Raw genomic sequence first — 13433 nt, 5'->3', positions numbered from 1 at the left:
GGGACTGTAACAATTTAGCAGCAGCAGCAGCAGCAGCAGCAGGATGCCCCTAAGCAAGATAAGATGCAAGGACTCCTTGCTGGACTTCACAAAAACAGCCAAGAGACCCATCCACTCACGTGTCCCCAAGTGAACCGGTAGTAGGACTGTAACCAGAGACGCGAACTTGGCCTAATGACAAACCAAGCCAGAGAGTAAAGGACACTTTAAGGGATGTTCCTATCCGTGCTCTCTGCTATGACCTCATGGGAGGATTCCAAGATATGAAAAATGTAAATAACCTTTTTCCAAAACTCCTAAATTCCCACTCCATTTTCAGCATACATAACCAAGTATTGGAAAACCATACATAAACAAGTTGTTTTCTTATTAACAGATCCCAATGTTTACATAAACCTCTAAGGAAGGCAGAAAACCTGTGATATTTTTATTTCACTATATTTTCTTTTGATTTGTTCACCTTGGTGGTACATAATAAACATCTAAGCTTTATTATATTTAAAATAAACCATCATAAATATGTCTAGCATATAAGTCTATTTGGTAAGAATTCAGCTTTTATAGTTAAATTTAGTGGATTGTTTTTTTTTTTTGGTGTTAGATGAAATAATTGTGCATTTTACAACCAATGGCATCTTTTAAAAAACATTTATTTTAATTTGTATTGAACTTAATGGGGTGACATTGGTTAATAAAATTATATAGGTTTCAGGCATACAATTCTGTAATTCATCATCTGTATATTGTTTTGTGTATTTATAACCAATGACATCTTAAATTTCATGAAATAAGGCAGTTAACATTAAGTCAACACCCTTCCTTATTTTGTTATACTGCTACCAAATACCATATTTTGGGGTAATGTAGTCACATTACAGCATCACCAGTTTTATGTTTCTTAATGTATCTTCTTAAATATCTTCAGTTTATTATAATTTTATGATAGAACATCCTCTAAGGCTGTAATTTTTTTTTTAAGGAAATGAATTTAATTTAGATAGGGGAGCACTGAAAAGGAACCCAAATTAGGGATAGTCCCTACATCAGATATTTACACTGAACAGAATGAATTTAAATTCCATACAGCCCAAGACCCTACTTATAATGCAAAGAACTCTTTTCACATCAAGTTAATTCTTACAATTAATTTAAGCTTGGGGTAGTTGTATTTCTCATTTTGCAATCCCTTAATGATGCAAATGATGTTTAATTCTAAATATCTGTAAAGAACTAGGACCGATGTGAAGATTCTTAAGTGTGAGCAGCACTCACACTTAAGTGTGACAGGAGCAGCACAGCGTTGATGAGCCACTAGGGTGGAAAGCCCCAGCAATGGGCAAAACTGGGAAAACAAGGACCTTGTCCCCAGGGTAACCTCTCACCTAGCTAGCGTTTCTCAGATCAGGTGGCTGACCCTCCGTGACCTTTCCTCCCCTAGCATGTGGCTAGTCTGTGGGTTAGACCCTCTTAGAGGGGGAATGAGTAAGAGGGCCGGGGGATAGCCCTTACACGTTAAACCTCCAGGACTTGAGGTTCTGATCCACGTCAAATACATACAGGCCTCACCTGTGTTCCAGCTCCAGGCCCAGGATAGCAGCAAAACCAGAGAAGCCAAGCCATGTAACTAGAGACTCAATAACCAGGTCCAATCGCCAATAACATTGTTACTGCGCTGACTAATGCCTACTGGTGCCAACCAATCAGTGAAGACTGCAGCCCTGGACAGACACACCTGGAAAGCTGATGAGTATTCTATTGGGATCCTCCAAAGACCTCCAACTGAACACCCTCCAGCAGTCTATGGAGAGGCTTCCCCTTTACCTACCTCCTTCCCCAGCTGCGTTTGCCTTCCTTCTCTTTTCTCAGCTCCAAGGGCCCTTCGTTAGCCTCTGTGATATGTTCCCTGAGCCCATGCAGCTCAGCTGGCTCACTGGTTCTACCTCTCCGACTTTCTAAAATAAACTTCTGCTGGTATCTGAGTCTTGGCTCTGAATTCTTTCTTGGCCAGAACTCAAGTACCAAGGATGCTGAGCCAAGGTCCGATCGCCAGTAACATTCTGGGTGCCATCTTGCTGCCAACCTGAGGCCACCAGACGCTGGTATCCCGAGTTCTCTGACAGCTCAGAGACCTACTACACTCGGTCAAGCCTCAGCTCCCAGCAGGCCAGGCACGTGGAACACTGGCTGCAGTAACTCACCTTTTCTTCTATCTACTCATTCCGCCTCACTCAATCGCTCTTATGTTCCTAACTTAAACAGTAAAAATATCTCAGAATCCTGACTTCAGATCTCATGTACAAATCCTACCTCACCACCTCAAATCACCCAGACTGAAGACATAAACAGGCTTGGTATAAAGGTATGAAATATTTGGGAAGCAGACTGAGAGGATTGTAATCAATTAATCTGCAGCGCAGCTGGTTAAGAAAAGGGGCTCCGGCCCCAGCTGGTTTGCCTCAATGGATAGAGCATTGGGGTCCCAGGTTCGATTCCAGCCAAGGGCACATGCCTGGGTTGCCGGCTGATCCCCAAAAAGGGGCGTGCAGGAGGCAGCCAATCAATGATTCTCTCTTATCAATGACGTTTCTCTCTTTCTTTCCCTTCCTCTCTAAAATCAATACAATGTATTTTTTTAAAGGGGGGTGGGGGGAGCCCTCTCCGGAACCTTTTCGTTATTTTTGTTTCAGGATTGGGAGCGTGAGCACCCACAACTGTGTTCCAACCCCACTTCCAACCACCTGCCCCCGCGGTAGCCAGAATCCAGACTGTTCTCGAAAAACACTCACTCAGCAGCTCCTTGGCCGGTCCGGCCTGGCCATCTCGAGCCACTGCAGCTGCCCAGCAGCGTCAACAGCGCCCAAGCAGCTGCCCTCTCCCTTGCTGCTGCTTAATTTAAGGAGGAATAATAGTCCCGAGAAGAATGAGGGTATTCCTCGGGAGGGGGGGCGGAAGGATGGAGGAAGGGACGTCTGACGTGCAGAGCATGAAACAAGCCCCTCACTCTTCCTCTCTAGCATTTTCCGGGGTAACTGTGGGGAGGGGGCGCTGGCCAGGCCAATGGTGAAGACACACAATCACCTCGGACCCGGACCAGTACTCGCTGGGCTGTAATTAAGGAAGAAGAGGAGGAGGAGGAGGAGGAGAGCAGGGCTTTGGAGATGCCAAGAGCTGATTGACAACAATGAACACAAGTTAAGGCGGGGGTCACGGTCGCCGCGCCGGCTCCCCCACCCCGAAACAGACCTCGGATTCCCCCAGGGACCAAGTCTCCTCCGCAGGGGCGACCTTCCCTCCCCTCCGCTGGGAAACGACCGGCGCCTCAACTCCCCAGCCAGGCGGAAGCCGGAGGGGAGGCCCGACCTCCGAGGGCGCCCCTTCAGGGGGTCCATCCGCACTGGGTCGCGAGCCTAGCGGGAGGGGGGTCCGCGGAGGGCGGGGCATCGCCCCAACAGCCAGGAGCTGCATCCTGGGGGGGCGGGCTCCCCACGGCCACAGAGCTGGAAAGCTCGCCCCTTCCACGCCACCGTCCTCCGGTTTACCTCTTCGCTCCTTCCTCGTCGGGCAGCTCTGGCTCGGTCGCCGCCATTACCACATCGCACTCCGCGGTAGCCGCCATCTTACCGCCTAGACCAGAGAGCCGGGTGGGAGGCCGGCGGTGAAGAAGAGCACTTCCGGCCGGGGCATCGAGTCGCGCCGCGGCGCTGTGCCCAGAGAGGCTCCCCCGGGCCCGTCTACCAGCGAGAGGCTCCGCTTGGGGCCAGAGCGGCCGCCCGCCCCCGGAGGTCCACGGCGGTCTCCGCGCGGGGGCGGGGCCCCAGGGACGGTGCCTGTGCGTGGGGGGCGCCACTTTGGCCGTGGATCGAAACGGGGTACAGGAGGGTGTCGCCTCTGTAGACCTTGGCTGTCCTCAGTCTTCCCGGAGCCCCGTTGCCATAGCAACCCTTGAGCGTCTTCTGTAAGGTTGAAGGGGAGGTCTGAGTTGGGTGGGGACCCGGTCACCCAGGACTCTGGAGGGAAAGAGCCCCCCCGCCGCTGCCTTCCCGGCCTCGGAGCGTGTCCCCAGCTTCCTCCCGGGAAAGGCAAGAAGAGACACTTGGAGCCCGGTTCCTCCAGCTTTCATCGGCCCCTTGGAAGCCCTGCCCAGTCAAGCCTGGGGTACGCGGTGCGTCTTCACCCCGCGCCTTTCATCCCCCCGGCTCTCCACGCACCAGCTGGTTCATCACCCCAATGACGCTGACCCTTTTATGATGCTGCTTTCATGTCAGCCGCCTGGGAGTGCCATCTCAGCATCAGGCCCGTGCAGAGTGGCACAGCGCCCCAGACCCTGCCCTGGAGTTTATAAGGCAGCTCGCAGGGTGAGGTCCCTGCCCTGGTGTCCCCAGCATTCCCACCCCTTGTAAACACTCTCTGCTCACCACGTTTGTCTTGCTGAATGCAGTCTGGACTGGGGACTCTTCGAGGGCAGGGACACAGCCTAGCCATCTTTGTGGTACTTAGCCTCACCCAAACCAATAATATTTGTGGACTTGAATTAAATTGGGGTTTTCTGCCGAAACCGGTTTGGCTCAGTGGTAGAGCGTCCGTCTGCGGACTGAAGGGTCCCAGGTTCGATTCCGGTCAGGGGCATGTACATTGGTTGTGGGCACATCCCTGGTGGGGGGTGTGCAGGAGGCAGCTGGTCTATGTTTCTCTCTCACTGACGTTTCTAGCTCTCTATCTCTCTCCCTTCCTCTCTGTAAAAAATCAATAAAATATATTTAAAAAAATAAATAAATAAATAAATAAATTGGGGTTTTCTGAGGGTAAATTGGGGGAGTTTGAGGTTAAAATTTGAGACATAGCCCTACCTGGTCTGGCTCTGTGGACAGAGCATCAGCCTGCGGACTGGAGGGTCCCAGGTTCGATTCCGGTCAAGGGCATATTGCCTGGGTTGCAGGCTTGATCCCTAGTAGGGAACGTGCAGGAGGCAGCCGATGAATGATTCTCTCTCATCGTTGATGTTTCTATCTCTCTTTTCCTCTCCCTTTCTCTCTGAAATCAATAAAGATATATTAAAAACAACTTTTGAGATATATGGGGAATTAATAGAGGGGCAAGGGAACTCAAAAGGGATCTTATCCTCTTCCTCCAGTAAAACTATGCCATTGTCCTTAGGCTGCTTGCATGATCCTTGCCTATCAGAGTGCCAAGGAAGCTGACACCAAACTTACCGTTAGGTAGGGGAGAATGGGAAGGCTCAGTAGGTTGGAAGAGAGAGGTCATTTATCTAGCCCTCTCCCAAGACCCTATTCTAGCTTGGGAGGACACAGACTCACCACCTGCCCTGCCTGCCAGTGGCTCACAGTCTGCAATCTAATACAAGAGATAGTCCTTCACCATCTTCCCAATTTGTGTTCTCTGTTGATATCTCCAACCTACATCTCTCTTCTGAGTTCAGATCTGTATATCCAACTATCTACTGGTATCTTTTGGATGTTTCCCAAATCCCTAAGCTTAACATATTTAAATGGAACTGTCATTCTCTCCCCAGCCCTCCACAACAGAAAAAACAACAAATGCTGCACTTGATTCTCTTCTGCTAAGCTCCTTATCTTGTTGAATGGATTCATCCTTCACCTGCTCACCAAACGAGACAGATGGAAAACATCATGAATTCCTCTCTCGTTCTCACTCCTGACTCCCAATTTAGCATCAAATCTTGATTCTCTTACCAAAAGTCTCCCAAATCTATCATCTTTCCATCCCAGTTCTGGCTCTTGATATCTTTTTTAACTTGGAATGGTATCCAAGTTTCCCCACTGGCACCCCCTGGTCTCATCTCTTTGCAATCTTCAGTCCTCTGCCAGACTGGACCTTAAAAGCAAAAATGGACCATGTCACTGCACGAAAACCTACCAATGGCTTTCCCTCGCTGTTAGGATATAGTTTGAAGCCTTTGGTCTACTACATGCGGCCTTTGATTATTTGGTTCCCTTCTACCATCAATATTGAACCCATGTACTTGTAGTTCCAGAAAAATGCCATGATTCTCTGCCATGTTTTCTTTTTTTAAATAAATAAATATATATATAATTTTTTTTTTTTTTTTTACAGAGAGGAAGGGAGAGGGATAGAGAGCTAGAAACATCAATCAGCTGCCTCCTGCACATTCCTGCTCCTGGGGACGTACCTGCAACCAAGGTACATGCCCTTGATGGGAATCAAACCTGGGACCCTTGACTCCGCAGGCCGACGCTCTATCCACTGAGCCAAACCGGTTAGGACTTTGCTATGCTTTCTTCATCCTTTTCTCCCAAGTCCTTCCAACCTCAACACAGACATAACCGACTCCACTGCCCACCGCCCCCGCGTTAAATGCCCCCACGTCTGCAGTGTCCCTGTGGCCCCTCCGTAGCAGCCCTCACCGCGCCGTCATGTTTGGGTTAGACGTCTGCTCCTCCAGGCAGTGACTTTCCAGCGGGCAGCGAGGGTGAAGAACTCGTCTCCTTTTCCAGGTACGCGGTCCTGTAGCTGCACAGAATCGGTGCTCACGATTCACTGGATGAATAATCGATTGCATCAATGAAGCATCACTGCACTCCGGCAGCCTTAGGAGAAAGGACACCTGGGCATCCGACCAAGAGAACGGCGCCCCGCGTCCAGGGAGCCCAGGGCCCCGCGCGCCCCGCCGCGCCCCGCCCGCCGGGCCCCGGGCGTCAGGTCCCCCGCCGGCCTCTGGGGGCGCTGGGCGGCCGGCGCCGGCTCCCTGCCGCCGGAATTCGTCTTGGGGGACAGAAGCTGGGGTTGGGGGGCGGGACCGGACAGAGCCCGGATGCACCCGGAAGGAGGCGTCCCGGCGGCCGTGCTGCCCCTCCCCTGATCTCGTGCTCCTGGGGCCGGGCTGGGGCGCTGCGAGGGCCCGGCAGGTGCGGAGCTGGGTGGCAGGTCTTTGCCGCCGTAAGTTCCTCCGGGGATGGGGGTGGGGGCGCCCCCTCGAGGGGAAACCTGTGGCGGAGGCCCCCGGGCTCTCTCTTGGGGTACCTGCTAGTCGCGGAGCTCAGTCTGTGGGGCGCTTTGGGCGGGGTAGGAGGGTCTGTACCTGGAGTTTCCTCCGCAGAGGATTCTGTTTGGAACCCCTTTGGGGAACGATCTCTCTGTTCTCTGGAGGAATCTGGGGCTGCTTGTGGGAAGCCTGGCTTTTGGGATGCCTTCGAGGTCTCTGGGGAGAAGGGGTTTCTGTGTCTGAGCCCTCTCTTCTGGGTCTGCCAGCCCAAGGGCGGCAAGGAGCCTTTCTTTCCTTAGACTCCTTCACTTATTCTTTTTTTTTTTAATTTTTAATATATTTTATTGATTTTTTACAGAGAGGAAGGGAGAGGGATAGAGAGAAACATCAATCAGCTGCCTCCTGCACAACCCCTACTGGGGATGTGCCTGCAACCAAGGCACTTACTTGCCCTTGACCGGAATCGAACCTGGGACCCTTCAGTCTTCAGGCCAATGGTCTAGCCACAGGCCAGTGGTCTATCCACTGTGCCAAACCGGCTAGGGCGAGTTAGACACATCGTTCCAACATACACCCTGACTCGAGGAGAGGGCAGTGCTGGACCCCCGAGGCTCCCCGTGCAGCTCAGAACTTGGGCTCAGCTTGGATCCCCTCACCAGGGTGCTGCTGCTCTGTGAGGCTGGAGGCCAAGCATGGGGAAGAGTTGCAAGGTGGTCGTGTGTGGCCAGGCCTCTGTGGGCAAGACGTCGATCCTGGAGCAGCTCCTGTACGGGAACCATGTAGTGGGTGAGTGTTGTTTGGCGGGAGGGGTGGGGCGTGCATGGGGAGGGGACGGTGGAAGAAATTGAAGAACAAGGACTAGGATTTAATAACACAGAGAAGCCAAAATCTGCTCCTGGAGTATACAGTCTGCAGCATGCCCTCCAGCTCTCCAATATTGAGATCCGGAGGAAGGAAACGGTATCTGGGATAAGGAGGAGGGACTCCCGAGGCTCACTTTTGCTTAGCATGGTGTGAACACGTGGTACATATCTGTTCCCCCAAAACCATTCCAGTCCTGCTGGATGCGGTCTGGCCCCCACCTTCCTCTCCCTCCCTGTCCGGTCAGCCAGGTTGTCCCGTCTCCCTGCTCCCTACAAAGAAGCGTCCTCCTTTTCTCTCAGGCTCTGAGATGCTCGAGACCCAGGAGGACATCTACGTGGGCTCCATCGAGACCGACCGGGGGGTGCGGGAGCAGGTGCGCTTCTACGACACCCGGGGGCTCCGGGACGGGGCGGAGCTGCCCCGGCACTGCTTCTCCTGCACCGACGGCTACGTCCTGGTCTACAGCACCGACAGCCGCGAGTCCTTCCAGCGCGTGGAGCTGCTCAAGAAGGAGATCGACAAGTCCAAGGACAAGAAGGAGGTGCGTGCGGGGGGGCCCCGTGCGTGGTGAGGGAGAGCGGCCCCAGGCGGCGTGGCGGGGCTGTTTTTCACTCATGTCCTAGAAGGTGGGTGAGGAGCTGGAGGAGGGATCGAGGCCCCTGGAAGGCGTCTTCCCACACAGAGGCGGCCCCGTGCTGAGGCAGCTCCACCGAAAAGGCTTCCGTTTAAGCGCTCCCCGGCCTAACACGGGAAGCCCCCACTGGTCCTTCTTCTTACCAGCCCCACACTCTCACTTAGGAAAGCCTTTCTTTTTTCTTTTTCTTTTTTTATTTTTTAATTTTATTGATTTTTTACAGAGAGGAAGAGAGAGGGAGAGAGAGCTAGAAACATCAATGAGAGAGAATCATCAATCGGCTGCCTCTTGTACACCCCCTACTGGGGATGTGCCTGCAACCAAAGTACATGCCCTTGACCGGAATCGAACCCGGGACCTTTCAGTCCGCAGGCCGACGCTCTATCCACTGAGCCAAGCCGGTTTCAGCGTCTTTTGTAGTTAAGTCCCCCTTGTAAGCTGTTGGGCATTGTGGGAGCCTGCGCTGCCTCGTGTTATTTAGCCAGACTTGAACTGACTGCCGGTCGTGAGCAGGCATGGGCCATTCGGGGCTGGTTGTGGAACCCCATGGAGAGAGGGCCAGATGGAGGCCAGAATCTGAAGAGGGGAAGGAGAGGAAAAAGCAGCAGTCTCCCTCCCCCTCGCTTCATAGTCCCTCATACAGGAAGCGATGAGATATCAGCCGTTAAAACTCCCCTCCTCTTAGGACTCCCTGGTGGTGGCCAGCCGTCACACCCACCCCCAAGGCCCCTGGCACACCCACAAGTCCCTGCTCTGTCCCTCCTCCCCAGGTCACCATCGTGGTCCTCGGCAACAAGTGCGACCTGCAGGAGCAGCGTAGGGTGGACCCGGACGTGGCGCAGCACTGGGCCAAGTCGGAGAAGGTGAAGCTGTGGGAGGTGTCGGTGGCGGACCGCCGCTCCCTCCTGGAGCCCTTCGTCTACCTGGCCAGCAAGATGACCCAGCCCCAGAGCAAGTCTGCCTTCCCCCTCAGCCGCAAGAACAAGGGCAGCGGCTCCCTGGACGGCTGAAGAGCCGCCGTCTGTCTTCGCCTTCCCGGCCCCGGCCCGGCTCCCGGGCTCTGGAAGATGGGCTGAGGGGAGAGGGGAACTCTCTCGGCCCAGGCTCAGGCCGCTCTGGCTCCCTCCTAACTCCGGGAAGTGCACATAATCTAGGTTAGCGCCCCCCAACCTCTCCCTCCACCCCAGCTTCCATCGTATCTGCCCCTCTGGGGACCGGGGGCAGATGTGGGTCCGGGTCCCTTCCACCTGCCCTGGTCGGGAAGCAGAGCTACCACCATGGAAGTGCCACGTCTGGGGTCTGGTTCTGATCACGGGTCCCACGCTTCTGGGCTTCTGCTACTCACACACACACACACACACACACACACGCACACGGCACCAGCCTGGACTCCAGGGATAGGGCGTCCAGGTATCGCGTATGCGTGTGCCTGTTGGCGTTAGGGGTGCCTCCTCACCTCACCCAGCACCCTGGCCTTTTCCCCTGTCTGCACCTTGGCTGGAAGAAGCCAGCTTCCTGGGAAGTGTGATTTTCAACTTGACCTCCCGCCCCAATTGTTTTCACTTCCTCTTCCTGCTTCATCGGTCGAGGTGGAAGGGAATGGTGACTGGGCTGAGTCACTGAGGGGCTTTGTTACCCAGCAAAGTTTTTTTTCTCTCTCTCTGAGCTTTAGTTTTCTTATCTGCACAGCGACAGGGGCTGCTTCGATGGCCTTCTAGGTCCTCTCCAGCCCTGTGGTTTCAGAATGCCCCTGGCTTCCGGCCGGCTGACTGTCCCCTTCCTTCTCCCTCTTTCAAGGTGCTATGCCTACCGGCCCCGGAGGCTGGGACACTGCCCTCTGGCAACCACCAGGGGGCAGGAGTGCACTATCTACTCCAGTTGCCAGACTGGCTGCTTTAGTGCCCCTTGGGGAGCCTCACACCCCTGGGGCTGGTCTTCACGCCTTCCTGTGGTTGTCTTCAGCTCTTGGCTGGACTTTATTTATAGATTTACCCGTTAATCAGTTCCTATGCTGCATGGTGAAGGCTGGACAAGGTGCTCCTCTAGCCCTTCTTTACCTCAGATGCCTCAACAGAACAAGAACAAGGCAGACGAGGGGTAACTTCTCAGGAGCGGACAGATCTGTTGGGGCTCAGAAGGGTGGTTACACTCTCCGCACGCTGTCAGGTGAGCTCATGACCCCCAGCTTCCCGGGCCCGCCTCCCTCGTGCTTCTGATGGGCACCGCAGCCCTGGGTGAGCCCCTATAGCCGGGCCGCCTCCAGTGCCCGCCCCTCCCCCAAACAGGAGAGGTGAGCAGGGGCAGACGGTCCCAGGCTGGGCGAGTCAAGTGAGGGCATATGCAGGCTCGGGCTTAAAGTTCATTTATTGATGCATTGGACACAATAAAACCACAACTGTTATCAAAAAGTTTTTTCCCTCCCATTCGCCCCTTATTGTCCCATTGGAAATATCTTTTTTTTTTTTCTTCTTTTTTTTTTTAAAGATACAGGTGGATACTGGCAAAGTCCCGTATTGTGGGGTGAGGGGGTTGGGCAGTACTGGGATAGGATGGAGGTTGTGGCGTTAGCATGGACACGGGTCTGTGGTTATCAGGCTGGATCCCAACTCAGCTTCACAGTGAGGGAGGCTTGGGGTGCTGTTGGTTGGGAGGAGGGAGAGCTGACTTGTGCGAGGGACCCGTTGGGGTTGGATAGCGAGGGGAGAAAGCTCTCTGTGTGGGAGGCCCGGGGGGACTCAGTGTTAGCCGGGTCCATAGTCTGAGGGAGACCCCCAGGGTCCCCCTCCCCAAAGCTGGGGGTTCAGGAGAAATGGGTAAAAGGCTAAGGGGACTGGTCACTTCCTCTGTTAAAAGGGCCCAGCCAGGGCATCACCACCACCCCTGTCCCAGCCCCATCCCTTTGGGAGGACCCTGAAAGCTTCCAGCACCATGGCTGTGCCCCCCCCGCCCCCGCCCCTCCCCAGCACGGCTGCCTTCCTCCTCCAGCCTCCCACCGCGCCCCCATGGCCATCGTGTCCAGATTGCCCAGAACCCAGTCCGGCTGAGAGCCCGCCCCTCACCGTGTCCTCCTCCAGAGAAGCCGTCCCTGAGCACGGGGGGAGGGGCCGGTCACAGACTTGGGATTTCTAGGGCCTTCGGCCATGTGGGTGTAGGTCTTGAGAGGGGTATGAGAGCACCGTGGGGCTGGGGTTTTGCATAGATCTTGGGGATTTCTCCGTTTGCTCCCGGTCAATGGGGCTGGAAGTGCGGGGAGCCCAGGACTAGAAGGCTGGGGGGCTGAGGGTGGGCATGGCCCTGGGGCCAGGGGGTGATAGCTGAATCCCCAGTCAGATGGAGTGAAGGGCACCTGCCCTTCCAACCAGCCCAGCTCTTCCTGGGTTGGCCAGGAACCCCTCCCCCGTGGGATGTAGGAACAGAGGCGTCCCGGGGAGGGGCAGATGGGGAAAGGGACCGCTGCGAAGGCGGCCCTGGCCCCCCTCGAAGGGCTAATAGGGGGCAAAGAGGATGGGTCCCGTGGCGGGGCGGACCGCTCTCGCTGGGGCGCGGAACAGAGCCGGGCCCAGGATGGGAGCCGGGAAGAGGGTGGTGGCCGTGGCGGGGGCCGGCCGGAGGGCCAGGGGCCCGGGCAGGGCACAGATGGCCGCAGCTGCGGTGGGGATCGGGCTGGGCAGGAAGCGGGCTGCCAGCGTCTTGGTGAGTTGCTTCTGCAAGGCCAGCTTAGACTGCAGAGAAGAAAGAGAGGACTGGACACAGCCTGGCCCCAGAGCATCCCCCCTGCCCTGCGCTCCGTCCTTGGGCTTTCTGCTGCCGGATACGCTGCCTCTGAGGGCTCCAGGCTAAATCCTCCTTCTCTCCCGCCCCCAAGCCTTCATTCCAGAGGGCTTTCTCCACCACCTGTCCTCCCGCCCCCAAGGAACGGAACCCACCGGGATGGGCCTGGGCGGAGGCTGGTTGGGTGGAGGTGGAGATGGTTTCTAGGAGATGGCACACCCACCCCTCGCTCTTGCCCGAGATTCCTACCCAGGCCCGCCTCCGAAAAGTCCTCTGGGCAGATCCCAAGGGAGCCAAAACCCACCCCCAGGCAGCCTCGTTCAGGGTGGCTCTATTCCTGCCTCAGTTCCCCAGCAGATCCCCCCCCCTCCCGCCTTCCCTTGACCAGGGTCCCAGCCCCGGTGCCCAGAGACAGATACCTTGAGGATACTCACAGCCAGCGCAGCGTGCTTCTGCAGCTTGCTGTGCTGGCTGGAGGGCTTGGGGGGCTTCCCGGCCAGGCGGTCTTTGTGCCTCCTGCTGCTCAGGTGCTAACGGGTGGACAGACAGACAGACAGACAGACTGGGAACAAGATGAGGAAGCCCAAGGACCCCCAACCACCCCATCGTCCTCAACTAGCTCACCCTTCTCTACCTACAGTTCGTACATTGAACCTACACGTATTGGGCATCACCCGGAGTGGCCCCGGGGATGGGCAGTGAGACTTGGCCTCTGGCTCCCCTCCCTCCCCCTGGCCCTGCCCTACCCACCTCCCCTCCTCAGCTCCCTCCTTCCCCCTCCCCTGCACTGGGCCCGCCCCCTCACCCCTGCTCCAGCCCGGTCCGGCCTCCCTTCTCCCACCTGCTTGAGCTGGGTCTCTGAGTTGACCTGGAGCTGGCAGACAGCACAGTGGAAAGGGGGGCTGGGCCCCTGCCGGCCCCGCCGGCCCCCGGCCACTCTCACGGCTTTGTGTCCAGCTCCTCCCCGGGGCACCGGGCGGCCCCGGCCCCTTCGGGGAGCCCCTCGCTGGCCTTCCACCATCCACCGGTGCTTGGCTCCTGGTGGGAGGGAAGAAGGTCTGTCAGCACCGAGGAGGGCTGCACGGCCATGGGGACCCCTCCAAACCAGGCCAGCTTGGCTGTCCCTTTAGCTTTGGGGCTGCTCAGCACATACACCCTCCCCCCGTGCGCGCGCGCACACAC

At 55.8% G+C, this 13433-nt stretch overlaps 3 protein-coding genes across 9 annotated transcripts in view; 1 reads left to right on the top strand and 2 right to left on the bottom strand.

Moving 5' to 3' along the window:
* Positions 1-6632, bottom strand: part of DNAJC7 (DnaJ heat shock protein family (Hsp40) member C7) — a 34271-nt gene extending 27639 nt beyond the window's left edge. The window contains exons 1-2 of one of the 4 annotated variants that reach the window (XM_045586260.1): positions 6405-6632; positions 3540-3953 (exon numbers count right to left, since the gene is read on the bottom strand). In XM_045586260.1, the coding sequence (XP_045442216.1) occupies positions 3540-3616 (77 nt within the window). In that variant the 5' untranslated portion in view covers positions 3617-3953; positions 6405-6632. Of the gene's footprint in view, positions 1-3539; positions 4201-6404 lie in introns of those variants that run through there. The other 3 variants (XM_045586259.1, XM_036451580.2, XM_036451581.2) reach the window with 3 other exon arrangements.
* Positions 6633-6769: 137 nt separating this feature from the next.
* Positions 6770-10888, top strand: NKIRAS2 (NFKB inhibitor interacting Ras like 2). Of its 2 annotated transcripts, XM_036451586.2 has the most exons (5): positions 6770-6905; positions 7661-7768; positions 8146-8387; positions 9251-9455; positions 10278-10888. In XM_036451586.2, the coding sequence occupies exons 2-5, from the start codon at positions 7675-7677 to the stop codon at positions 10694-10696; spliced, it is 960 nt and encodes a 319-aa protein (XP_036307479.1). In that variant the 5' UTR covers positions 6770-6905; positions 7661-7674; the 3' UTR covers positions 10697-10888. The 2 variants fall into 2 exon arrangements, with proteins under 2 accessions (XP_036307479.1, XP_036307480.1); XM_036451587.2 differs by having other exon boundaries at positions 9251-10430.
* ZNF385C (zinc finger protein 385C) overlaps positions 10827-13433 on the bottom strand; it is a 51461-nt gene continuing 48854 nt past the window's right edge. For 2 of the 3 annotated variants that reach the window (XM_036451579.2, XM_045586262.1), the window contains exons 7-9: positions 13093-13289; positions 12671-12781; positions 10827-12202 (exon numbers count right to left, since the gene is read on the bottom strand). In XM_036451579.2, the coding sequence (XP_036307472.1) occupies positions 11966-12202; positions 12671-12781; positions 13093-13289 (545 nt within the window). In that variant the 3' untranslated portion in view covers positions 10827-11965. The remainder of the gene's footprint in view (positions 12203-12670; positions 12782-13092; positions 13290-13433) is intronic. The other variant, XM_045586263.1, reaches the window with a different exon arrangement.

This window comes from Pipistrellus kuhlii, unplaced genomic scaffold (genome assembly GCF_014108245.1).
Source record: "Pipistrellus kuhlii isolate mPipKuh1 unplaced genomic scaffold, mPipKuh1.p scaffold_m20_p_22, whole genome shotgun sequence".
In the NCBI taxonomy this organism is placed as follows: domain Eukaryota; kingdom Metazoa; phylum Chordata; class Mammalia; order Chiroptera; family Vespertilionidae; genus Pipistrellus; species Pipistrellus kuhlii.
The sequence above is the reverse complement of the archived record's forward strand: the minus strand, read 5'-3'. Positions and strand labels throughout refer to the sequence as shown.

Excerpts from the sequence above, each read along its gene's own strand:
- NKIRAS2 (XM_036451586.2), top strand. The coding sequence starts at position 7,675 with ATGGGGAAGAGTTGCAAGGTGGTCGTGTGTGGCCAGGCCTCTGTGGGC. Across the intron at positions 7,769-8,145 it reads GTACGGGAACCATGTAGTGG|GCTCTGAGATGCTCGAGACC; the intron begins GTGAGTGTTGTT and ends CTTTTCTCTCAG. Across the intron at positions 8,388-9,250 it reads AGTCCAAGGACAAGAAGGAG|GTCACCATCGTGGTCCTCGG; the intron begins GTGCGTGCGGGG and ends CCTCCTCCCCAG.